General features: G+C 39.2%; 1 protein-coding gene across 1 annotated transcript in view; it reads right to left on the reverse strand.

The window, feature by feature from the left end:
• Nucleotides 1–26,947, reverse strand: part of LOC126204186 (cubilin-like) — a 1,516,445-nt gene that overhangs the window by 914,536 nt on the left and 574,962 nt on the right. The window contains exons 25-26 of the mRNA XM_049938590.1: nucleotides 23,747–23,907; nucleotides 18,550–18,731 (exon numbers count right to left, since the gene is read on the reverse strand). Of these exons, the coding sequence (XP_049794547.1) occupies nucleotides 18,550–18,731; nucleotides 23,747–23,907 (343 nt within the window). The remainder of the gene's footprint in view (nucleotides 1–18,549; nucleotides 18,732–23,746; nucleotides 23,908–26,947) is intronic.

Below are 26,947 nucleotides of genomic sequence, written 5' to 3' on the forward strand. Positions count from 1 at the left end.
AGGGTTTCTTCACATTCAAATCATGTGTGAAACACAGGAATAATGACTGCTTAAATGGCTGTGTGTGCTGTAACTAGTCCAATTCTCTCTTCACAGTCTCTAAAGGAGTGATATGTTGGGGGTGGAAGTAAAGAGCATAAGAATGTTGGATATCATGGGGTCATTCTGGATCTCATAGCACTACCCGTGGTTTGGTTGCAGGTATAGCCCTCAAAAGTGAAGTAGCTACGGGTAAAGAAAACTTTGGCTAGGGTAACAATAAATGATATTTTAGGAAGACTTTCCCAGGGTTACTGGGAAAGGTAGTGTTCTATGGCTGGGAGGCTGCGTGTATGTGGGATGTCTGTGAAAAACAAAGTCACATCAATGGTGGCAAGGAGGATACCAACTGAGAGAGAGATGGGAATGGACTTCAGATGTTCCAGAAAGTAACTGGTGTCTCTTTTATGTTGGACAGAAGGCTCTGGGTAACAGGTTGGAGGTGCTGGGCTAAGATGCATTTGGTGGAGGCATTAAAGACAGCTAGTATGGGACAGTAAGGATTGTGTGTTTTGAGAAGTAGGTAGAAAGTAGGAGTGTGTTGACCAAGAGCAGTTAGCAGTTCTATGGAAGTCATCGTGAGTCTCTGTGAGGGGCCTAGGTTTTTCAAGATTTTCTGTGGCTCAGGCTGGATGGAACGAATTGGGTCATTAGTAGCAATGCTGACTATTGCGGTACTTGAAAGCTGACTGTGACCCTCTTTCACAAACTCCTTACGGTCAAGTATTATAGCAGTCGAGCACTTGTCTGTAGCCGGCTGTGGTGGCCGAGCGGTTCTAGGTGCTTCAGTCTGGAACCGCGCGACTGCTATGGTTGCAGGTTCGACTCCTGCCTCGGGCATGGATGTGTGTGATGTCCTTAGGTTAGTTAGGTTTAAGTAGTTCTAAGTTCTAGGGGACTGATGACCTCTGATGTTTGGTTCCATAGTTCTCAGAGTCATTTGAACCATTTTGAACTTGTCTGTAGGGAGGATGATGACAAAGTGAACTAGGTGTAAAGCAAAGATAGCTTGGGTCTCAGTTCAATAAACATTTGAGATTTTTGTAATATTTTTCAAAAATTACTGAGGCTTAGTGGTTCTGTTTGTAATGGTTTTTCTCAACACTACCATTTTTTGGGTTGTCACGCAAGTGTGGATCTAAGGAGGTAGGGTTTGTTAGTTATTTGGTTAGTTACATGTTCCACACACCTTTTGAACAATTCATGGCAATTGTGACTCCCTGCTCCCTGGCAATACCATTTTACTCATGAAATGTATTCACAGTTGTGAATATGGGTAACTGTCAGCTGTATAAAGGAATGACGACAATGAAAATTTGTGCTGGACTGTGACTCGAACTCAGATTTCCTGCTTATGGTGAGTGGTCACCTTACCATTAGGCTATTTGAGCATGATTCATGGCCACACACAAACTTCCATGTTGTCAACCATGTGTCTACAACCTGCACTCATATATTCATTGAGTGTATTCCCATACAGGAGTGAAATTTTAATTGAAAGTTGCCTGCACAGTGTCAGTGGATAAATACAATATTTTAGTGCCTGTGTTATTCAGAAGTATGACGCAATGTTCCTTCAGACATGCATAATGAATGTACGAGTGCGAGTTATAGACACATGGTTAAGAACATGTGGAAGTTTGGGTCTGGCTGAGAGGCATGCTTGGATAGTCTATGATAAGGCGACAGCTCGCAATAAGTAAGAAATCCTGATTCGAGCCCCAATCTGGCACAAATTTTCACTGTCATCATTCCATTATGCAGCTGATGGTTGTCCATATTTGCAGCTGCAAATACATTTTGTAACAGCTGTAGCTGCCAGCAGTGCCTGCCTGAAGGAACATGGCAGCATACATCTGAACAACACAGGCACTAAACTATCATAAATATCATTTTGGTTGAAGTGTTTATATTTTTACGTTCATCAGTTTCCAAGTTCCACAGCTAACAGTCAGAGGATAAAGTGGTGTGAAAGCTAAAATGTCTCAAAAATGGCAAGGTATTCTAGAAAACACAAGGTATGTTGGCAAAGAGTTCTCGGGCTTCCAGCCGGGTGGCGGTGTCTTCAAACTGCGACGTTTCGATGAGTGACATACTCATCATCTTCTGGCGAAGTGCCGAGACTTTGCGGATGCCGGTCCCTTTATACCTGCGGTGTGCCCCCCACCACCTGGCCGTGGGAGGCTGGGTCCAGCGGAGCCTGCGGGCGAGTTGGAGGGGGAAGCGGGTGCGCCGTTCGTGTCTCCGTCAGAGCATTCTGGTCGCGTCTCGTGAGCTGGACGGTTCTTGTTGCATTCCTGGCATATTGCGGCTAATGCTGGATTCCAGGCCGCGCTCAGTTGATAGCCTTCATCCCTGTTCACAAGATTCACTTCTGCCAGTATCTCGCCTCCTACCTTCCAAACTTCACAGAAGCTCTCCTGTGAGTACCGGCCGTGAGTCGTGCTTCGGTAGCTCAGATGGTAGAGCACTTGCCCGCGAAAGGCAAAGGTCCCGAGTTCGAGTCTCGGTCGGGCACACAGTTTTAATCTGCCAGGAAGTTTCATATCAGCGCACTCTCCGCTGCAGAGTGAAAATCTCATTCTGGAAACATCCCCCAGGCTGTGGCTAAACCATGTCTCCGCAGTATCCTTTCTTTCAGGAGTGCTAGTTCTGCATGGTTCGCAGGAGAGCTTCTGTAAAGTTTGGAAGGTAGGAGACGAGATACTGGCAGAAGTAAAGCTGTGAGTACCGGCCGTGAGTCGTGCTTCGGTAGCTCAGATGGTAGAGCACTTGCTCGTGAAAGGCAAAGGTCCCGAGTTCAAGTCTCGGTCGAGCACACAGTTTTAATCTGCCAGGAAGTTTCATATCAGCGCACACTCCGCTGCAGAGTTTGTATGGAATATGGGATGCAAATAAACACAGCAAAAACAAAGAGTATGGTCATCAGTACAAAACACAGACTGTCCAATATTAAAATAGGACAATCTACCATTAGCCAAGTAAGTGCATTAAAATATCTTGGAAGCACAATAACTGAAGACTTGAGATGTCACCAGGAGGTGAAAACTCGAATTGCCATAGCGAAGGGGGCATTCAACAGAAAGCGGAGACTCTTATGTGGCAAATTAGATAAAGGACTCAGGAAAAGGCTTGGCAAATGTTTTTCTGCAGTGTGGCACTATATGTGGCAGAAACGTGGACACTGAGGCGAGAGGATGAAAAAAGGTTAGAAGCATTTGAGATGTGGATGTGGAGGAGAATGGAGAGAATAAGCTGGATGGAAAGAGTGAGTAATGAAATAGTATTGGAAAGGTTGGTGAGAGAAGATGTCTGCTGAAGGTCGTAAGACAAAGGAAAAAGAACTGGTTGGGACATTCATTGAGAAGGAAGTGCTTGCTAGCAGATGCTTTGGAAGGATTTGTTTGTGGGAGAAGACTGAGAGAAAGAAGGAGATCAAGATGATGGATGACATAAAAGGAAGAGGAAATTATGCAGACCTGAAGAGGATGGCAGAAGACCAGACAGCCTGGAGAACTACCATATGAAAACCTGCCTTTCGGCAGAACACTGATGATGATGACCAAAGTTGAAAGTTTTCGATATGATAGTTCTTGCATCAGTTGCGTAAACACATGTACTTCTCATATTTTTGAAAGAAGGGCTTTAAAATGCTGCATTTCTCTAAATTACAATTACTTCAACATTATGTTAAATGGATGTACTACGAACTGAGGTAAACAAGTTATTATTATATTAAAACATTTAATACATTTTATTGCTATTATTATCAAAATCATGACCCATGTTTGCTAAAACTGAACCCCTCCCCCAAATATGACTCAATGTCATTTTGGCACTGATGACAAGTGTGTGGATAGTTTTTTTAAGCTATGACAAAATAAATAATGCGAAGAAATGGAAAATCGAAGATGGAACAGTAGTGCAGGTAGGGACTCTTCCTAAAATATGTGCATTCCTGTAATCTTCCTGGCCTCAACTTTCATTAGTCATTGTCCTTCACCCCCCTATCCACTTCCCCATTCCCACTCCAGTACTAAACAGCCTTTCATTCCACCAACACACCTATAGCCTGTTTACTCCTCTCCTTTTCTGTATCCCCCCACCCTACCCTCTGACTAACCTCCTGACTGCACCTAGCTGCTCTACCCTGTCTCCACCACGTCTCTACATGCTCCCACAAACAGCACTTTTCCATCCCCCACCCCTTCCTTACTATCCCTCCCCTCGCTGTTCCAGCCTTCCCCTTACCACAGCGATTGCTTCTCTCTCCATGCACACTGGCTCAGATTCTGACCTAAGCAGCCAGAGACAGTGGTCATGTGTGTTTGGCTTGTATTTGCGAGAATATGTGTGTATATATTGTCTAATTCAGAAGAAGGCCTTTCAGCTGAAAATTTACTTGTTTAGCAGTCTTTTCATTGTGCCTGCCATGTGTGACTCAACATTTCCACCATATAGTGAGCAGGAATCTGTCCTTTTTATAATAATGTAAATAATATTATACACAAGTGGCTGTAAAAGCACTACTACAGTTCTGGTGATAAAGGAATACAGGAACCAAATATTGTGTAACAAGTCAGTTGTTACCGTAAGTTACAATTAATTTTAAAAATAAATAGGTTAACTTCACATTTAGTATAATTTTAGCCTTGTTTTTCCATACAAAGGTGTAGGTGTACTGCTTATCACCACATGCTCCAGCTGGTACATCAAACCACAGGAAAATAAACACAATTTCCTATAAGTCCACAATAGCCTGAGATCATGAAGTGAATAAAGCATTAACAAGTCGATTACATAGCAAAGTTGGAGAAGCAATACAACAGTTCCAAATTAGAAACCAATTCAGACCAGAAAACAAACTGAGTCAACTTGGCTGTGTAACTGTGCTATACAAACAACTAAAAATTACAGCGAGCAATGAGCTATGCCATGAACCCAGGCCACAAATGAAGTGCATTTCTCAACAGTGGTTCCCTACAACAACGCCTGTAGCCGCGAATCACAGCCTTAGTACCACTGACATGGCTGCATCAGTGCTAGGTAGGGGATCCAAATCAGTTGCATATAAAAGAGTTACTGTTTGCTGACTGACATTTGCTGTGTGACTTATCCATTCCTTACTCTAAGCAAATTTTCTACTCACTCCTGCAAATTATTCTTCTGTATTTGGACATCTTGACTATGTTTTGCCTGCATGCTGTTATTTCTTCCATGTTTCCCCTACCCTTCCACCACTGTTTGCTGCTCTTTCTCTTCCTACTGTGTCCTTTTCTGTCATTTTTGTATCACCCTCTCCATCCTGAATCATCTGCTCCCTAGCAATTCTGCAGAGCTCAAGTCCTATCATTTGTTTAGCTACATCATTTTCTGCTTGATATCTTTAGCCACCACAGCACTATGCTTATACTAGCACAATATGATTCCATTTCTATTCACGTTTTAGGGTGACTCACCACCTCTGTCTTTCCATTCATCAGTCTTCTCATTAACTGTAGGCGAAGTTACTCCAAATACAGAAAATGAGTTCCACAATGCAATACTTATTAGTTTTTGCATATTCTGAATTTCTGGATTTTAATGCTATTTTCTGGTTTTGCTAGTAACATACTAACGTCTTCCAGATTAAGTAAGCCTCCAAATTTAAAAAATCTTTCAACAGTTATGACAACATAGTTATCAGTATATGTCTCTTCTGCCTCAAACAAATGACTATATCAAACACTTCGAAACATTACAAGAATGAGTTTCTTTATCTATTCTCACAGATTTTTGCATTTTAGTCTACAAACTTCCAAATAACAAACATTACACTCCTTTGAAGAAATTATTTTAGAATTTATTATCTATTACTATATTAGTACTGATATTTTTCATGGAAAAATATGCTTATAATATTACAGGTACATAATTTGCCTAGGTTATTTGCCAAATACAAAACTGAATCCATTATTTCCTGTTATTTACATATTTTCAAGATCAAAGTGTCTGATTGTCTTACTAACTTAAAGAAGAAATTTATGATACTACAATATAAGACTTGTCACCTGTTTTTTTTTTTATTTTTTTTATTTATTGATAATGTGAAAGGAGACCAATGGCATGTCAGTGCAGTATTATCAATACAAAATTGAAAAGTGATAATGCAGGAGTTGGTCTAATAATGAATATGAAATAAGAATGCCTGCTAGATCCAATGAGTAGCATAGGGAATGCACTATCATAGCCTAGATAGATTCAAAGGCAACACTCACCCATGTCACACAAGTTTATATGCTTACTATCTACACATTTGATAAACAGAATGTATGATGAAATAAAAGAATTTATTCAGATTGTTAAGGGAACTGGAATTCATTTGTAGGAGAATATGGACTGGGGGAAAGCGATGGAAGAAGAAGCTGCTTGGGTGAATCATCCAGAGAGCACAATATAATCATTGCTAATACTAGTTTTGGAAACATTAAAAACAGTTATGTTGTTCAAACAATGGGAAATACAAGATTGAATAACAACAACATTATGAAAAGGATAGATTTCATGTAATTGGACAGATAAAATATCTACCCACTAAGCGGCAGCAGGAGCACACACATATAAAAGGTATTACAGTTTGCAAGCTTTCGGAGCACCTGGCCTCCTTGTTCTGACAGAAGGGTTGAAGGGAAGAAAGAGGGTTGAAGGGAAGAAAGAGGGGTGAAGGAAAAGGACTGATGAGATTTAGGAAAAGTGGATAGGGTTTGGAAAAGTTGCCCAGAACCTCAGTTCAGGGGAGACTTATCAGACAGGATGAGAAGGAAATAATGATTGTTTGGGACTGCACTGTATGAGATTTGAAAACCTGAGAACTTAAAAGTGGAAGATAGGGTATAATGCAAGACAGAGATTACCACTAAAATATCATGCACGAGTTCATAAGAGCAAAAAGTTAAGTGGATGGTATATGATAGAGGTGGGAGAGAAACAATAAATAGTAAACAATTCAAAAAATGAAAGAAACTAAAAGGGAGTGAAGAAAGGAATAGTTACTGTGAGGAGATTCTGAAACTGAAGAAATTAACACAAATCAAGGTCATGTGGGTGGCAAGAACCAACAACATGTTGCAGTGCCAGTTCCCAACTGTGGAGTTCTGAGACTGGTTTCTGGGAGAAGAATCCAGATGGTGTGTTTAGTGAAACAGGCACCTATAGTCTGGGAGAGAAGTCTTTGGTATTGACAGCTCGGTAGCGTCTTTCCGTTGCCTAGCGACCGCAGGCAGGCAGCCAATGATGGCCTGACTTTGAGCGGGTAGCAAGGGCCACATTGCCGCTCTGAAACCCGGTCGCGCGCGCTTATGAAACTTACCAGTGTCTCGCGTGCAGGCGGTGCGGTCATTCGTCGTTTGTCTGAAGTTGAATTCGCAGTTTATTTCGTTTTTGTTGTTTTTAGTGTTTCTTTGTTTATGTTTCGTTGTAAACAATGTCTACTGCGGCGGGTAGTACCAGCCCAACACAAGAAGTGAAATGGAGGAAGAAAAGTGTGCTACACACCCAGGCGCGTGAATTCGTGTGCTCTGTGAGGGATTACTTTGAGAAAGAAAAGGACAAAGGTGGGCCCTTAATTCCTGTTGTTCAGGTTGTGAAGAGAACTGCAGCAGCATTGAAAATAAGTAAGAACACTGTTGTAACGATAGGGAAAGAACAGTATAGTGTAGATTGTGACGAGAGTGGCACAACAAAGCTGCACACACCAGGAAAGAAGCGACCGAGAAATAAGCAGGTGACAGCTTTGGACGATTTTCAGAAAGACGCTATTCATCATCATATATACAGCTATTATAACAGAAGGGAACATCCCACTCTATCTAAATTACTGGTGTCGCTTCAGAAAGACGATCTTTTTAAAGGGAGCAAATTTTCATTGCGTACAGTGTTGAAAGACATAGGCTTCAGCTATTCACTGTTTAACGGATGCAAAATATTAATGGAAAGGACAGATGTAGTTGCATGGCGGTGCAGATTTCTGCACAGGATCATGGGTGTGGAATTCGAAAGTATAGTGTGGTTAGATGAAACTTGGGTCAATGCCAGCCATTCTTTACGTAGAGGCTGGAATGATGGAACGCCCGAGGGGACAATGGCAGTGCCTGTTGGCAAAGGAGGGCGTATTATTGTCTTACATGCAGGAACATCGAAAGGTTTTGTGTCAAACTGCTTGAAAATGTTTCGGTCAAAAAAGACGGGAGATTACCATGAAGAAATGAACAGTGTAGTATTTCAAGAATGGTTCGAGACATCGCTTATGACGAATCTGACAAGTCCATCAGTGATTGTTATGGACAATGCGCCTTATCATTCCGTTAGTCATGATAAGGCACCAACCTTGGCAATAAAAAAAGACGATATCATTCAGTGGTTGAAACGGCGAAAAGTAGATTTCAGAGAAGATTTAAGGAAGGCGGAACTTCTCGAAATTGTGACACAAAAGAAACCCCAATTTCAAACATATGTAATTGACGAGATTGCTAAAAGGCAAGGGCATGAAATCGTTCGGCTTCCTCCATACCACTGTCACTTCAATGCAATTGAAGGAGTGTGGGCGCAGATAAAAAATTACATGGCTGCAAACAATAAAAAATTCACGATCTCTGAAGTGGAAACTCTCCTTCCAGCAGCTATCAATAAAGTGACAAGCAGGACGTGGGCTAAAATTGTAAACAGCACTGCAAGTGCCATCAGAGAGGCGTCCAAAACCGAAGGGGTTGTGGAAGAATGCATCGAAAATTTAATTATACATCTGGGAGAGAGCAGTGTTAGTTCCAGTAGTGCTGAGGAAGACAATGTCAAATCAGATTCTGACAGTGATGTGAGTGATGTTTTTCCATTACAGTAACTACAACGTATTCAGGAATGTAAGGAGGGAGTTTGCTATCGATCTACAACCAGATCATCATATTGTGAGTACTTTCTTCAGATTATAACTCTTAATACACTGACCAATTATTCTGTAGCTTGTAGTAGAACAAATTAATAATGCTAATACTTAACAATGGAAACCAAAACTGCTAATGTTCAACAACTTGCGAAAATAGTTTTCATTTCAGTTGTGAAGTTTAACAAATAACTTTATTATGTTTCAGCATCTTAGATACTTGTACTAAATAGCTCTTATCAGTTTTCGAGTTAATATATTTCAAGCATCAACTTTAAATAAATTCACGTGTACCAATATGACTTGTATTTTGTTTCGCTTTTATTTCTGCTGCTAGAGAATGCGTGTAGCAGACAGGGCGCCGCGTGCTGTGAGCCACGTTCGGAAACAGTGCCGTCTGCCCGCCGGAACTGTCAGTACCAATCACTCGTCTCACGGACTATAGGTCACAACGGACATGTTGTAGAGGATGCTCTGGAACAGGATACTGTGTGTTGCCAGTATACACCCTCTACCTATGCCTACAGTAGTACAGTAGTACTACTACAGTAGTACAAGTTTATATGACAACTAGCTCTGCCGATGATGAAGACATTGATGAAATGTATGATGAGATAAAAGAAATTATTCAGGTAGTGAAGGGAGACGAAAATTTAATAGTCATGGGTGACTGGAATTCGAGAGTAGGAAAAGAGAGAGAAGGAAACACAGTGGGTGAATATGGATTGGGGGAGAGAAATGAAAGAGGAAGCCGTCTGGTAGAATTTTGCACAGAGCATAACTTAATCATAGCTAACACTTGGTTCAAGAATCATAAAAGGAGGTTGTATACATGGATGAATCCTGGAGATACTAGAAGATTTCAGATAGATTATATAATGGTAAGACAGAGATTTAGGAACCAGGTTTTAAATTGTAAGACATTTCCAGGGGCAGATGTGGACTCTGATCACAATCTATTGGTTATGAACTGTAGATTAAAACTGAAGAAACTGCAAAAAGGTGGGAATTTAAGGAGATGGGACCTGAATAAACTGACTAAACCAGAGGTTGTACAGAGTTTCAGGGAGAGCATAAGGGAACACTTGACAGGAATGGAGGAAAGAAATACAGTAGAAGCAGAATGGGTAGCTCTGAGGGATGAAGTAGTGAAGGCAGCAGAGGATCAAGTGGGTAAAAAGACGAGGGTTAGTAGAAATCCTTGGGTAACAGAAGAAATATTGAATTTCATTGATGAAAGAAGAAAATATAAAAATGCAGTAAATGAAGCAGGCAAAAAGGAACACAAACGTCTCAAAAATGAAATCGACAGGAAGTGCAAAATGGCTAAGCAGCGATGGCTAGAGGACAAATGTAAGGATGTAGAGGCTTATCTCACTAGGGGTAAGATAGATACTGCCTACAGGAAAATTAAAGAGGCATTTGGAGAAAAGAGAACCATTTGTATGAACATCAAGAGCTCAGATGGAAACCCAGTTCTAAGCAAAGAAGGGAAAGCAGATAGGTGGAAGGAGTATATAGAGAGTCTATACAAGGGCGATTTACTTGAAGGCAATGTTATAGAAATGGAAGAGGATGTAGATGAAGATGAAATGGGAGATATGATATTGTGTGAAGAGTTTGACAGAGCTCTGAAAGACCTGAGTCGAAACAAGGCCCCGGGAGTAGACAACATTCCATTAGAACTACTGACAGCCTTGGGAGAGCCAGTTCTGACAAAACGCTACCATCTAGTGAGCAAGATGTATGAGACAGGCGAAATCACCTCAGACTTAAAGAAGAATATAATAATTCCAATCCCAAAGAAGGCAAGTTTTGACAGATGTGAAAATTACTGAACTATCAGTTTAATAAGTCAGAGCTGCAAAATACTACCACGAACTCTTTACAGACGAATGGAAAAACTAGTAGAAGCTTAAGTAGTAAAGGAGTTTTGCTATTTGGGGAGCAAAGTAACTGATGATCGTCAAAGTAGAGAGGATATAAAATGTAGACTGGCAATGGCAAGGGAAGTGTTTCTGAAGAAGAGAAATTTGTTAACATCAAGTATAGATTTAATTGTCAGGAAGTCATTTCTGAAAGTATTTGTATGGAGTGTAGCCATGTATGGAAGTGAAACATGGGCAATAAATAGTTTGGACAAGAAGAGAATAGAAGCTTTCGAAATGTGGTGCTACAGAAGAATGCTGAAGATTAGATGGGTAGATCACATAACTAATGAGGAAGTGTTGAATAGGATTGGGGAGAAGAGAAATTTGTGGCACAACTTGACCAGAAGAAGGGATCGGTTGGTAGGACATGTCCTGAGGCATCAAGGGATCACCAATTTAGTATTGGAGGGCAGCGTGGAGGGTAAAAATCGTAGAGGGAGACCAAGAGATGAATACACTAAGCAGACTCAGAAGGATGTAGGTTGCCGTAGGTACTGGGAGATGAAGAAGCTTGCACAGGATAGAGTAGCATGGAGAGTTGCATCAAACCAGTCTCAGGACTGAAGACCATAACAACAACAACAACCTATGCCTATTCATCCTACCTGATGAGTGGTGGCAGTCATACCCTTGCAAAAGACCGAACAGTGCTTACACAACAGCTGGTATATGAAGTGTCATTTCACACGTGGCTCTCCCTTAGTTACAAGGTGGTGGTAGGATGGTGTATCGGGCAAGTCTTTCAGCAGGGATGGTCACAGGGGTAAGAGCCACAGGGTATGGAGATGGGTGCAGAAGAAACATACTGACATGGATACTGTGGAGATTAGGAGGGCGATGAAAAGCTATTGTAGGTGTGGTGTGTAACATCTTGGACAGAATGGACATCATTTCAGGCAGGATTTTAGGAAGTCACAGACTTTTCCAAGTATCTGAGTAATACATTCAAGATCAGGATAATACTGAGTGACAAGCGGTGTACTTCTAAGTTGTTTTTTGGGGGATCAGCTGTACCAGGATTAGATGTGATGGCCTGGGAAACCTGCTTTTCAGCTAGATTGGTAGGGTAATTATATTTGCTTCAGGATGAGGTATGAATGGTGGTGTATTTCTGTAAAGAGTCTGCTTCTGAGCAAACACGTTTGCCTTGAATGTCGAGGCTGTATCACGGAGAAAATTTGACATGGAAAGTATGGCAATTGGCAAAATGTAAGTGCTGTGAACAAAAGTGTGTAGTTGACCTCTGTGAGAATAACGTCACTTTAATCAACTTTATATTTACCAACAACTACTTCACATTTGAGGGGCAGATATACATACAGATCAGGGGTACAGCCATGCGAACCAGGATTGCTCCTTCCTATGCCAGCCTTTTCAGGAGTAGCTTGCAGGGGCTTTCCTGTGATCCATAAACCTACACCCCATGGTTTGGTTTAGATACAGTGATGTCATCTTTGTAATATGGACTCATGGTGAGGGTGACCTTTTAAAATTCCTGGAATCTCTAAATACATTGTCCCAATTAAATTTCACATGGTGCTATTTAGAATCAAACTTTCCTTCATGTCGATTCATCCTCACTGGAGGTCAGCTACACACTACTGTTAACATTAAACCTACTAACAAACAACAGTACTTACATTTTGGTAGCTGCCATCCTTTCCATGTCAAATATTCCCTCCCATACAGCCTTGGGATTCAAGGCAAATGTATTTGCTCAGAAACAGACTCTTTATAGCAATATGCCATCATTCTCACCTCAGCTTAGTTTAAAAACAGACTTCCCAGGGCATCACATCCAATCCTGGTACTGCTGATCCCCCCAAAAAACAACTTAGAAGCACATCACTTGTGACTCAATACAAGGGTTGTTTGAAAAGTTCTCAGAACCACCAAGAGAGATCAGTACTAGCGTAACAAGTTGGACTGTTGCCTGTACACATGTGCCATGTCAGTGCTCCTGGAAGAGAGCTGTGGTGGTGACATGGCTCAGTTGTTCTTCTCGCATATTAATTTGGCAAGATGGAAAAAATCGAGATTCAAGCAGTGATTAAGTACTTCGTAAAGAAAGGTGTGAAAGCAAATGCCGATTTCCAGAATACACTGTGGGACTCTGCTCCTTCATATTCAACTGTTGCCATGGGGACAAATGAATTTAAGTTTGGTGGGAGAGCTTTGATGGTGATCTGCACAGTGGTTGGGCAAGATGCATTAATACTCCAGAAATCATTGCAAAAGTGCACAAAATGGTCATGGAGGATCGCTGATGGAAAAGTGCGTGAAATTGCTCATACTTGCCAGATGTCATCTGAAAGGGTATATCACATTTGAACTGAAGAATTAGAAATGAAAAAAACATCTGCAAGATGGGTGTAGTGACTCTTAACGATAGATCGAAAACACATGAGAATGGACATATTGGAACAATGTTTGGCCCATTTTAGGAGAAACGAACAAGATTTTTTGCGCTCAAATGTGACCACAGATGAAACTTGGGTGCACTACTATACCCCAGAGACAAAACAACAGTGAAAGCAGTGGAACCATGCTGATTCTCTGCCACCAAAGAAAGCAAAGACAATTCCTTCAGCAGGAAATGTCATGGCATCAATGTTCTGGGATGGAAAGATGATTTTGTTTGTAGATTATCTCCCCACTGGGCAAACAATTACTGGAGAATACTATGCTAACATCCTGGAAAAATTGCAACACAAGATGTGCAAAAACAGGCCGCCGGGTTCAGCAAGGAAGAAAGTCATTTTCCATCAAGACAATGCATACCCACATGTGTGCTATCGCCATGGCAAAATTACACAAACTAAGGTATGAATCGTTGCCACATCTGCCTTATTCACCTGATATGGCTCCGTCAGATTTCCATCTCTTTCCAAAACTGAACACTTTTCTTGGTGGACAAAGATTCACTTCAAAAGAGGAATTGATAGCACGAGTTGACAAGTATTTTGCAGCCCTGGAGGAAACTCATTTTCGAGATGTGAGCAAGGCACTAGTACACCGTTGGAGCAAGTGCATTAATGTACAATGAGATTACATTGAAAAACAAAAAATTTTCAGCGATGCAAGTACTTTTTCTATTCCATTCCAAGAACCTTTTAAACCACCCCTGTATTATCCTGGTCTTGAATAAATTAGTAATCAGCTTTCAATGATTTAAGTACTTTTTCTCTATTCCGTTCTGAGAACTTTATAAACCACACTTTTATTATCCTGGTCTTGAATGTATTAGTAATCAGCTAAATTGACAAGGCTATGACTTCCTAAAATCCTGCCTGAAATGACATCCATTTTGTCCAACATTTTACCTGCCACACCTAGAATAGCTTTTTGCCACCCTCCCATCTTCACTATATCTTTGTCAGTCTGTATGCTCCTTCTGCACCTATCTCCCTGCACTGTGGTTCCTATTCCTGTGACCAACCCCTGCAAGACTTGTCCAATAAACCCTCCAAACACCATCTACACCAGCCCTATAACTGACAAAGCATATAATTTCAAAGGGAGAGCCATCTGTAAATTGAGATGTCATATACCAACTGTTGTGTAAGCATTGTTCAGTCTTTAACAAGGTGTGACTACCACCAAGCCATCAGTTAGGACGAATGGGTAATAGGAAGAGGGTGTATGCTGGCAACACACAGTATCTTGTTGCAGAGCATGCTCTACAAAATGACAGTCGAGACCTCAGTGACTGTTTCAACACATGTTCCATCTGGATTCTTCTCCCAGACACTAGTTTCTCAGAACTTCGCAGGTGGGAATTGACACTACAACATGTTGTTGGTCCTTGACGCTCATGTGGCCTTACTTTACATTAATTTCTTCAGTTCTAAATTTCTTCACAGTAACTTTTCTGTTCTTCACTCCATTTTAGTTTCTTTCATTTTCTGACCTGTCTACTTTTCGTCGTCACTCTCCCACCTCTATCACATACAATGCACTTTGTTTTTTGCTCTTATGAACTTGTGCATGATGTTTTAGCTGTCTGTCTTGCATATTACCCTATCTTGCATTTTTAAGTTCCCTTCAACCCTTCCACCAAAAGAAGGACCCCTGGGCTCTGAAAGCGTGCAAACTGCAATACCTTTTATACGTGTGTTCTCCTACCACTTCTTTGTGAGTAAATTTTTTATTTACTCAATTATACTGTATTTTTGAAAATTCATTATGTTCTATGATATATTAGCCCAAAAAGGGTAAATTGCTACTCACCATATAGAGGAGACATTGAGAAGCAGATCAGCATAACATATAAGATTTGGCCAAAATACCTTCTTCTAAAGTAGAAAACACACATATAAGCACATAACCAAGTATCACTCATATGTGACAAATGCCTCTGGCCACAGAGGATGGACTCTACTTTAGAAGAAGGTCTTCTGGCCAAAAGCTTAAATGTATATCAGCTTTTTTGCTGTGCCCCTCTGCGACTCAACATCTCCTCTGTATGGTGAGTAACAAACTACCCATCACATTATACTGTAGTTGAATAGTTTAAAGAGACATGCAGACACCAGAAGGATTCGAATAAATTATATAACAATACAATGTAGTCATAACCTCTCAAAACCAAATTTCAAACTACCAGGCACTTCCAGGGGAAGGTGTGGAGCGTAAGTTTACAGTTACAAATTTGGAGGAAGGGGCAGGGGGAAGGGAACTGGAGAAATTGCATAAGGAGGGATATTAAGAGCATGAGAACTGGATAACTTAAAAGAAAGATGGGTTGTCACGAGTTTCACAGGAAACATTAGGCAATGATCAACTGAAACAGGAGAAAGGAATGTAAGAGAAGAAAAATGGTTAGCTGTGAGAGATGGAATAGTGAATACAGCAGAGGGTCAAATAGGCAAAAAGCAAAGGCAAGTAGAAATCCTTGAATAACGCAAGATATTTTTTATATGATGAAAGGAGATAATAAAAGAATGCAGCAAATGAAGCAGGTGAAGGAAATACAGACATCTAAAAATGAGACTGAGAGAATGTGCAAAATAGCAAATCAGAAATGGATTCAAGAGGAATGCAAAGCTTAAGAAGCATATGTCACTATGGAATAGATGCCACCTATGGGTAAATTAAGGAGACCTTTGCAGAAAAGAAAATAAGCATAGGAATATTAAGTGGGCAGATAGCAAGCCAATAGCATGCACAGAAGGAAGGGCTGAAAAGTGGAAGCAATACAGAAAAAACTATAGAAAAGAAACAGACTTGGGGATAATATTATCAAAAGAGAGAAGGAAGTACATCAGAATGAGACAGGATACAATTGCAAGCAAAAGCTGACAGAGTATGTAAAACTTAAATAGCAATGAGGAACCTGGAGTAGACAACATTACTTCAGAAACAATGATATTCTCAGGAGAACTTACTATGATATATGACAAGCAAAATACTGTACACTCAAGCTTCAATATGAATATAGTAATTACAATTCTGCAAAGGGAAGGTGCTGGTAGGTGTGAATAGTACCACACTATCAGTTTAATAACTCATGGTTGTGAAATACTGGCAAAAATTATATACAAATTGATAGAAACTCTGGTAGAAGCCAATGTTGGGAATAATTAATTTGGATCCAGAGAAATGTACAAACACACAAGGCAAAACTGACCTTAAGACTTATCTTACAAAATAGATAAAAAAGGGCAAATCCAATATATAACATGTAGATTTTAAAAAATCTTTTGATAATGTTGACTGGGAATAATCTCTTGAAATTCTGAAAGCAGCAGGTAGCTACAGATTATCTACAACCTGTATAGAATACAGACTCCAGTTCTATGAGTCACAGCACATGATGGCAAGCAGTGGTTGAGAAGGCAGTGGGACAAGATTGTAAGCTACACCTGATGTACATTGAGCACCATTAAAAGAACAGAATGGATAGAATGTTGAAAAGAGTTTATGCCATAAATATGATCAAAAATGATACATGGGTAACAAAATGAAACCGGTGATCCCGAGGGACTCAAGTAAGGAAACTGCATACTAAAATAGTAATTGAGGGAGCAAAATAACTGACTGTGGCCAAAGTAGAGAGGATATAAAGTGCAGACTACCAATAGCTAGAAAAGGATTCCTTAAAATCAGAAATTTACTAACACTGAATATAAATATAAGTGCTAGGAATTCTTTTCTGAAGGAATTTGTCTGGAGGGTAGCCATGTTGGCAGTGAATTGTAGAAATAAATAGTTGAGACTGTAAGAGAGTAGAAGCTCTAGAAATGTGATGTTACAAAATAATTTTGAAGACTAGGTGAATAGATCAGCTGACTACTGAGGAGGTACTGAACTAAATTGTAGAAAAATAAATTTATGGAACTATCTGATAAAAAGAATGGATCTGTCAACAGGAAACATCCTGTGGCAGCAATAAATTGTCAATTTGGCAATGGAGGCAAGTCTAATGGCTGGGGGGTGAGGGGGAGGGGGGACATAAAAACAGCAGAAAGAGACCAAGGCTTGACTTCAGTAAGCAAAGTTTCAAATGTACGTAGATTGCAGTAGTTACACAGATATAAAGAAGCTTGCATAGGTTAGAATAGAGTGGAGATCTGCATCAAACCAATCTTTGAACTGAAGATAGCAACAACATTCCTTTCTTACAGAAACAACAGTGGCCAACGACACCAAAAATGATTTCACCAGATTCACTTCAGCTGTCACTTCTCAGGTTTCCTGTCGGATATCCACAACTATTGTAACAGTCCAAGGGTACAAAATTTCTCACTGAAGTTTGCCCTTGAAGTAATCCCTTCATTCATGGCATTGCCCATCTCCCATATCTTGTATGAGGGACTGGAGTTACGCCAAGAGATTGGAATTGAAATACAAAAAACTTCCAAATTCTTACGTGTGTTGCATCAGATACTTTGGAAACACTATCACAAGCTTCTAAGATCAGTCTGTACAAGAGATACCGCTTATCTACGGACTAGAAGAAGTTGCAGTCCGCTGGATGAATATGAACTGTCTTCAGGTACTAGGTATGAAGATCCTTCGTTCTTGTCCACAGAAAATGAAAGGAGGTAAAACTAGGAATAAGGATATCCAACAACAAGCAGGATTAGAAAGAAGCCTGCTGGAGATCCTTGAACTGAATTGTCTACAGTTGCATGGGTATGTGAATTGATAGGTCCCCACAGGATCCCACAGATTGATTTTGATGGAACTTGTCTCTGAGAAAAGATGTAACAGCTGCGAGAAGTTGTCCCTCGCAGACCTCATCATTCTATTTGCCAACTGGCATAAGATAGATGGCGCAATGTCTGTGCAAGGATAAGAAATGTTGGAGAGGGTTATTTACTACTGCACCCAGTTGCTAGAGTAAATAAATTAGGATCATATAATAACTTGTAAGTCAAATAAATCTAAGCAAAATACCAACTTAGTTGATATGAAATGTGGTAGCAGTTCTACAGATACTTTAAAAAGACAAAGGAATGTCAACAATAGAGGAAAGATAAGAGAGGAGAAGCAAGGTGGCTTTCCCACTTTCTAATAGACTAACTGCAAAAGTCAGTCAAGAGTATCATGCCCTAAATCACTGTATTCCTTTTTATCATTCTCTAGTTGACATGTTATAAGATTTTATGTCTAGCATCACTTAAAACTCTTCCTGTATACTATAGAATGACATATTTTTACCTCAACATAGTCATGGGAGCAGTCATCTGTTTCTTCCATTTCTATGTCAATGAAGACAAGCTGCAGAATACTTCCCCTGCTTGTTGATATCTTCCATGTACAATATGACACATCATGGTAGTTTTGTGGATAATTAGGAGAACCAAATGATCCTGAAGGGCTTGTCATAATTCCACCACATCCTGAAAGAAGACAGTACACTTTGTGAAATGGTACTTTTCACATCATCCACCATTATGAGTTATTGAGAGGTACACTTCTTTGCAGTTATGTTATTAATTTTACTTCTTGCCTGCCCAATCTGAAATAAGAAGAAATCACAAAATTTTTGGCAAAAGTGTCATTACCATCATCTTTGACCAAACAATATTTCAGCAAAGAGGGAACTATAGTGCCATTGTTGGGTAATATGTATTACTTGTTTTGCTATGTTTCAATTTGTTTTAAAAAATGAGCAATGAAGTACTTTCTGTAGCATTACAAATGTCACCCTCTGTTCTCACTTGTACAAGCAGTTTCATCTTTGACTATATTATAGTAAAGACAGATCTGTTTCAGAAAATTATTCAGACAAAAACATATAGAAATGCTGGTCATAGCTTATCTTCAGGAGGAACACCTCAAACCACTTCCAACTCCACCAATGAAGTCCTCTTTCCACCTTGAGGAAGAAACCTACTGTTAAAAAGGCTAGGAGTGCTCTGCGTGATTTCAAATATTACTCTCAGAAGAAATGACAATTGCATCCCCTGAATGAAAACACTGGCCTGCATTTCTTACTCTTTGTGACTATTTAAAGCACTGATTACCCATGCATATTGTTTGTAATGTAGCATGAAGTATTAAACACATGTCTCATTGTTTCATTGTTATCACTAGTGGAGAATGGCTAGCAGAGGCTGGTGGAATTTAATGCTTCAGCTCTTTTTCCCAAAACTGTCCCACACATCTCAAAAGTACTATCTGAGTGGACAGTGGTACTGTGTTTAGTCACTTTATATAGTAATAATCAAATAAATGCCGATCACACTAACAAAATAACTGACATACCCTTCATTAAAAATAATTACAAGACAATTAATTAAAATGCAACTGTTGTCAAATAACTAACAATATCATTTTGAAACATGTCATACAGAAATATATGACCATGTTGTTCTTGTTGTTGTCTTCAGTCCTGAGACTGGTTTGATGCAGCTCTCCATGCTACTCTATCTTGTGCAAGCTTCTTCATCTCCCAGTACCTACTGCAACCTACATCCTTCTGAATCTGCTTAGTGTATTCATCTCTTGGTCTCCCTCTACGATTTTTACCCTCCACGCTGCCCTCCAATACTAAATTGGTGATCCCTTGGTGCCTCAGAACATGTCCTACCAACCGGTCCCTTCTTCTTGTCAAGTTGTGCCACAAACTTCTCTTCTCCCCAATTCTATTCAATACCTCCTCATTAGTTATGTGATCTACCCATCTAATCTTCAGTATTCTTCTGTAGCACCACATTTCGAAAGCTTCTATTCTCTTCTTGTCCAAACTATTTATTCTCCATGTTTCACTTCCATACATGGCTACACTCCATACAAATACTTTCAGAAACGACTTCCTGACACAGAATCTATACTCGATGTTAACAAATTTCTCTTCTTCAGAAACGCTTTCCCTGCCATTGCCAGTCTACATTTTATATCCTCTCTACTACGACCGTCATCAGTTATTTTGCTCCCCAAATAGCAAAACTCCTTTACTACTTTAAGTGTCTTCATTTCCTAAACTAATTCCCTCAGCATCACCCGACTTGATTCGACTACATTCCATTATCCTCATTTTGCTTTTGTTGATGTTCATCTTATATCCTCCTTTCAAGACACTGTCCATTCCGTTCAACTGCTCTTCCAAGTCCTTTGCTGTCTCTGACTGAATTACAATGTCACTGGTGAACCTCAAGGTTTTTATTTCTTCTCCATGGACTTTAATACCTACTCCGAATTTTTCTTTTGTTTCCTTTACTACTTGCTCAATATACAGATTGAATAACATCGAGGATAGGCTACAACCCTGTCTCACTCCCTTCCCAACCGCTGCTTCCCTTTCATGCCCCTCGACTCTTATAACTGCCATATGGTTTCTGTACAAATTGTAAATAGCCTTTCGCTCCATGTATTGTACCCCTGCCACCTTCAGAATTTGAAAGAGAGTATTCCAGTCAACATTGTCAAAAGCTTTCTCTAAGTCTACAAATGCTAGAAATGTAGGTTTGCCTTTCCTTAATCTATTTTCTAAGATAAGTCGTAGGGTCAGTATTGCCTCACGTGTTCCAACATTTCTGCAGAATCCAAACTGATCTTCGCTGAGGTCGGCTTCTACCAGTTTTTCCATCCGTCTGTAAAGAATTCGCGTTAGTATTTTGCAGCTGTGACATATTAAACTGATAGTTCAGTAATTTTCACATCTGTCAACACCTGCTTTCTTTGGGATTGGAATTATTATAGTCTTCTTGAAGTCTGAGGGTATTTCGCCTGTCTCATACATCTTGCTCACCAGATGGCAGAATTTTGTCAGGACTGGCTCTCCCAAGGCCATCAGTAGTTCTAATGGAATGTTGTCTACTCCTGGGGCCTTGTTTCGACTCAGGTCTTTCAGTGCTCTGTCAAACTCTTCACGCAGTATCATATCTCCCATTTCATCTTCATCTACATCCTCTTCCATTTCCATAATATTGTCCTCAAGTACATCGCCCTTGTATAGACCCTCTATATACTCCTTCCACCTATCTGCTTTCCCTTCTTTGCTTAGAACTGGGTTTCCATCTGAGCTCTTGATATTCATACAAGTGGTTCTCTTTTCTCCAAAGGTCTCTCTAATTACCCTATAGGCAGTATCTATCTTACCCCTAGTGAGATAAGCCTCTACATCCTTACATTTGTCCTCTAGCCATCACTACTTAGCCATTTTGCACTTCCTGTCGATCTCATTTTTGAGACGTTTATATTCCCTTTTGCCTGCTTCATTTACTGCAGTAGGTCATGTCAAGGAGTAAAAAAGACAGTGAGTCAGTGCATGTGTCCTCTACAGAGCTGCATCAAGTTTACTGATTTCATTCTGTCTTCTTGGTTTGAAGGAAGTATGACATAGCTACACCATTTTCTTTACATTCTTCTATGCCTTACTTCTCACTACCACTCACTAATCTCACCATTAATGCCAATGAAAAATTATTTGCTCGCTTCATGACAGCTAAAGTCACAGTGTTACAATAATGTCATTTATTGCTTTCTTGTCCAGCGTATGAAACATGGAAATCTTTCTGATGTTCCACAACTGTGGTAATGGATTTAAAGAAAATATCAGCATCAGTTACACTCCCCTTTTTATTTTAAACCATGATTAGTTTCAGTCCCTGAGGCAATTACCTAGTGATATAAGTCTGGTGTCCTGAGATAGTACAGGCCTGGGCCCCCTTAGGATGCCTCACTTACACCACTAAATAATGGCCTTTGGCCTGCACCCTCATAGAACATGTGACTTATACCACTAAATAATGTCCTAGAGCCTGTACACTCTCAGGACACCTGACCTATACAAGAGTCATAATGACCTTGGGGACCAAATCTGGTCTTGGTTTACAATAAAAAGTGCAACTAGACTGACATTTTCATCAAAACTTCATTTCAATTGCATGTAAGCAGCATTATAAGGGAACAACAATACAACAGATGCTAACTGATGAGCTGATTTATCTGCCAATTCTGTACACTCTTCACACAGTGGTGCCACTACCATTACTTTCCCACACTTTTATAAGTGATCAAATCATTAATGCGTATGATGTTTGCTAGTGTGGTCCGTATGACAAAAGATATTTAATACTCCCCATTTACATATCTATTCACTGATTTTTCTCATTTTTGAGTTAGTGTGGCACAATTCCAACACACATGGTTTCAGATAGCAGATGTCATTTACAAAGTATATAAGTTTCTTTGGAACCTTAAAGGTTATCCCATAACAGGTAAAATTCTTTAGACACTGCAGACAGCAACGTCTAAGTCATGTAATGTTTCCAGTAAAACAGTACAGACAAGATGTGCAGAAACACAGGAGAATAGAAATCTGTGACAAAGATAGTTACCAGTTTCTGAGGAAAACTGTTGGTGTATAAAGGAATGTTACTGATTTAGATTACTTCCAGAAGGACATAATTCATCACACTGATTTAGAACTCAACAGTCACAGGGAGAATTCCAGAGGCCAAATATTGCACATACATTAAACAAAAATTTGGAAGAAGACTTTCAGAAGGAAACCTCCAAAAATAATTTAGAATCAATATTACTATTGCTTCATATGACTCAGTTTTTTAATCCAATCAACAGTTTTTATGGTGGGAGTTTAAAAAATCAAAAAATTATATTATATGGTAATAGTTCTTCCTTCTTTTCCCTCAGACTCAAAGTCTTTTCCCTCTCTTTGCTCTCTCCTGCTTGCGATTTATCAACTTGCAAAAGAAGATCGATCAAGCTTCCTTACTTGTACTGGCATCTTTGTTGGTTTTAGTTATCGAGAACACAGAACGTTTTATCTTTTGTACCAATGTTAAACTTGACTCATGTGACTAACGAATGCTTAAATTTTCATGTAATTAAAAGTAAAATTTCTTTGGATTTATGAATAAACTATGATGATATATTTGGCTACATTCTTAATTTGAGATTGAGAAGCTAACAAATTTTTAAAAAATAAAATAAAAAATGGCTTATAATTACCACTAAAATATCGCATTAAAAATTTAAGGCCTGAAAAATGAAATTAAGACTGCAACATCACTGTAGTCCTGTTTATTCATAAGGCTGGAATGTGGTTTTCATTTTTTTTAAATTCCATATGTGTTTATATTTACTTATTCACCATTAGTATGATGCAGCTTGTGAAATTGGTTAGTAAGGTTAATAGTCCAGTTAGCTCAGCACACAAAGCAGCAAACCCCAATGCTTCCATGTTATGCTGGCTGTGAACTAAAGTGAGATCAAAAAAGTGGGAGGTATTCACAAAATGTGAAGGGGACACTTTCTTCATTTGTGCCTCCAACTATCACTTTTACTTCTTCCTGATAGAGATCACATGTATCATTACTTGATATCATTAGTACAATACTACCAAACAGATCACATACAATTAACTTATGACTCTACAAGCACTCACCTGTTGCTGTTACATCCCATGTGATATGGAAACCTTTATTCTGCACAAAATTGTTTGTTACAAAGTGTATAAACATGAGATGGCTGTGTGATGTGATTGTCCTTGGTATAGTTGTACCACAAAACTTGCCCACTAATGGTGAAAGTGCACTGCCTCCATTCCTGGAAGAAAATGAGCAGAAAATGGTCAACATTAAAGCTTCAACAACACAGCGAGAATTAAATTATGTATTCAGCAAAATAGCACGATACAGAAACCAACAGTGTTCCAAATTAAACAAAAAGTCCTAAGGAAGCAGTAAGGCATGTAAAATATTATTTCTTTCCAGAATTAGCATGTACATAAGTAGTAATAAGCACTGCTTCTGTTTACTTGTATCTTTAGTCAAGAAAAATAACCAGTTATTGCTTTAATCTTGATGTGGAGAAGCAGTTGCCATATGGCTGGAATACTAGAATTAGCTGGTTCTGCTGATCCATGCCAGAATCCATTGGACTAGTTTGCCATGAAATATCAGTGATAAATAAACATAAAGAATAAATAAGGAAAATTAACTGTAAGATAGTTCAGTAATCTGTGTGCAGCTAAGAAAGCAATAAAGTACATGTAAGTGTTATCTGAATTGTGTTGTTACTTGATGAAAGTCAAAGTGTGCAGTTTTATAAAAATAAGCGCCAGTAAATATTGCACTGGCAGATAAGTAGTAGTTACCAGAATAAGATCTAACATAAAAAAGTAATAAAGGATTCACAATGATGAAGGAACATAGTTTCATGACATTAATACTGTGCAGCTGTTAGTACACATCTGGTAACAATCCCCAGACACTATATAATGATCAAATGTGGAGAGACATCTTACCAAGTAAAACTGATAATCATAACACTTATTCTACAAGATTGCAGCTTATAAGTGACACAATAACTGACAGTTCATTGATATTACCAACTTTCTGGCTCTGCTCACATGTAAAAAATATGTCACCTAGTCATGATGATACCAGGTTTTGAGAATCACAGGCACCTGGGTTTGAGATGAAATTGCTACAAGCCCAGCTCTGGCAAAGTTTAACACTGTCCACGTGTCTCAGCAAAGCATAAAATGAACTTTTGGTGTGGTACACTTTGAAGCAATCTTAGAAACCAAAGTTCCACATCATTTTCTTCCTGTCAGTCTGCTGCAGTTCTGTTTGGAGAAGAAGCCTGAAATTTACAAGTGCATCTTCTGTTACCTTTTCAGTGGCTTGATAAACAATAAATTCACTGTGCACTGAAATATTTAATTGCCTTCTAAATATTTTATTTATTCTTTCTTTCCACAAGGAGAGTTTGTAGTTCCTTATTTCATCCAACTCACTTACTTCTCAACAAAGAGCTTAACAGCTGTTATCACCAACATCCCTATGCTTAGCTGAGAAAGTAATGTTCTCCAACATCAAACAAATGGCAGAGCAACATGATTTTACCTGAGAAACTACAGCTGGCACGTAGGCAGTTAGGTTACCGCCAGTGCAGACACTAGGAGAATGCAAGCATGTACTCAAGCTTCTGACTTGAGGGATTAAGAATCCACAAAATATATTGTGTGGGGATCATTCAACTATATAAGCCAACATACCTGACTTTGCATGGAGATAGAAGAGCACTATGATGAGATACGAGTTGATAAATGATATCAAATGTTATAAGAATATGAGAGAATATACTCAACTATACAAAATCATCCTTAAATGTCTTTTTGAGGCTGTGAGAAGATACAATAAAAATCATGTAAGTGAAACAATTGAAAACAATAAAAGCACCAAGAAAATAAAACACAAACTTATGCTGAGCAGACAACACTTTTCATCTGTGAAGATGTCATATGGCACAGTAACTAAAAAGAAAGAAACCTGTGCACGCATTCCAATATTTCTTTAGATATTTATACAATGCAGGAGATGAATCAGAAATACAGATACATAAAAATGGAAACAATGACCCCATTATCAATCTTCTAACTGATTCAACGTGGCTTGCCACAAATTCCTCTCCTGCACTAATCTCTTCATCTCACAGTAGCACTTGCAACCTTCATCTTCACTTATTTGTTGGATGTATTCCAGTCTCTGTCTTCCATCATATCTGTTACCCTCTGCAGCCCTCTCTAATGCCTAGTCATGAAACTATGTCCCTTCATCATTGTGAATCCCTTGTTACCTTTTTTGATGTTAGAACTTGTTCTGGTAACTACACTACTGGCCATTAAAACTGCTACACCAAGAAAATATACGTGACATTAACACACACATTTTATTCCGTGCAAAGTATACTTGTCAAATACAGCAACCAGTTTCTGCATTACATACAATCATTAGCACAATTTTACAGGCCAAACCCACAATGACAGGGCAAAGTTTTCAGTTGTGACACATATTAAACAATTCATATTTATGCAAAATTGATACAATTCCCATTTATTTCCATCCTTTATTAATTTGTTAAAGATGCTTCAGCAGTTCTTTAAGTGAGTCCATCATATGAGTTACTGAAACCCTCAATAGTTCAGTCTGACAATAATAATAGTTCACACTCTTCAGACACAGTTTGGTTCAAATGCTCATTAATTTAAATCAGAATGATCACTTGTAAGTAATTAAAAATCGAAGTTCTTGAGTTTTGGAGTGAACAGAGTGGTATTCTCACATACTGAATACAAGCAATTCATATAATACGTAACTGGTGTTTGGGTCAAACAAACAAAAGTCCCTCCAATGTAAAAGATAAATGTCCTCTTTCAAACCATGAACTGACATGTCATGGTTTCAACCATGCTTCTTTTATAAGTTTACAATTCTTAAAATTGAATGCTTACATTATTTATTAGGCTTTCACAAATTAAAATTCAAAGTTTTAATTTCCTGAATAGTTTAATAGTGGATGTAGGTGAATTTAAACATGAAACTTCAGATACAATGGAAAATCCAGGATGGAATGTAACAATATTGTGGAAAAGAAAGTTGCTACACACCATATAGCGGAGATACTGAGTCGTAGATAGGCACAACAGAAAGACTGTCACAATATAAGCTTTCAGCCAGCAAGGCCTTTGTCAAAAATAGATCACACACACACACACACACACACACATGTGCAAATGCAACTCACACACACATGACTGCAGCCTCTGGCAGCTTCACTGTATCTGTGCCCATCCAACAGC

The sequence above is a fragment of the Schistocerca nitens genome, chromosome 9, assembly GCF_023898315.1.
Source record: "Schistocerca nitens isolate TAMUIC-IGC-003100 chromosome 9, iqSchNite1.1, whole genome shotgun sequence".
In the NCBI taxonomy this organism is placed as follows: Eukaryota; Metazoa; Arthropoda; class Insecta; order Orthoptera; family Acrididae; genus Schistocerca; species Schistocerca nitens.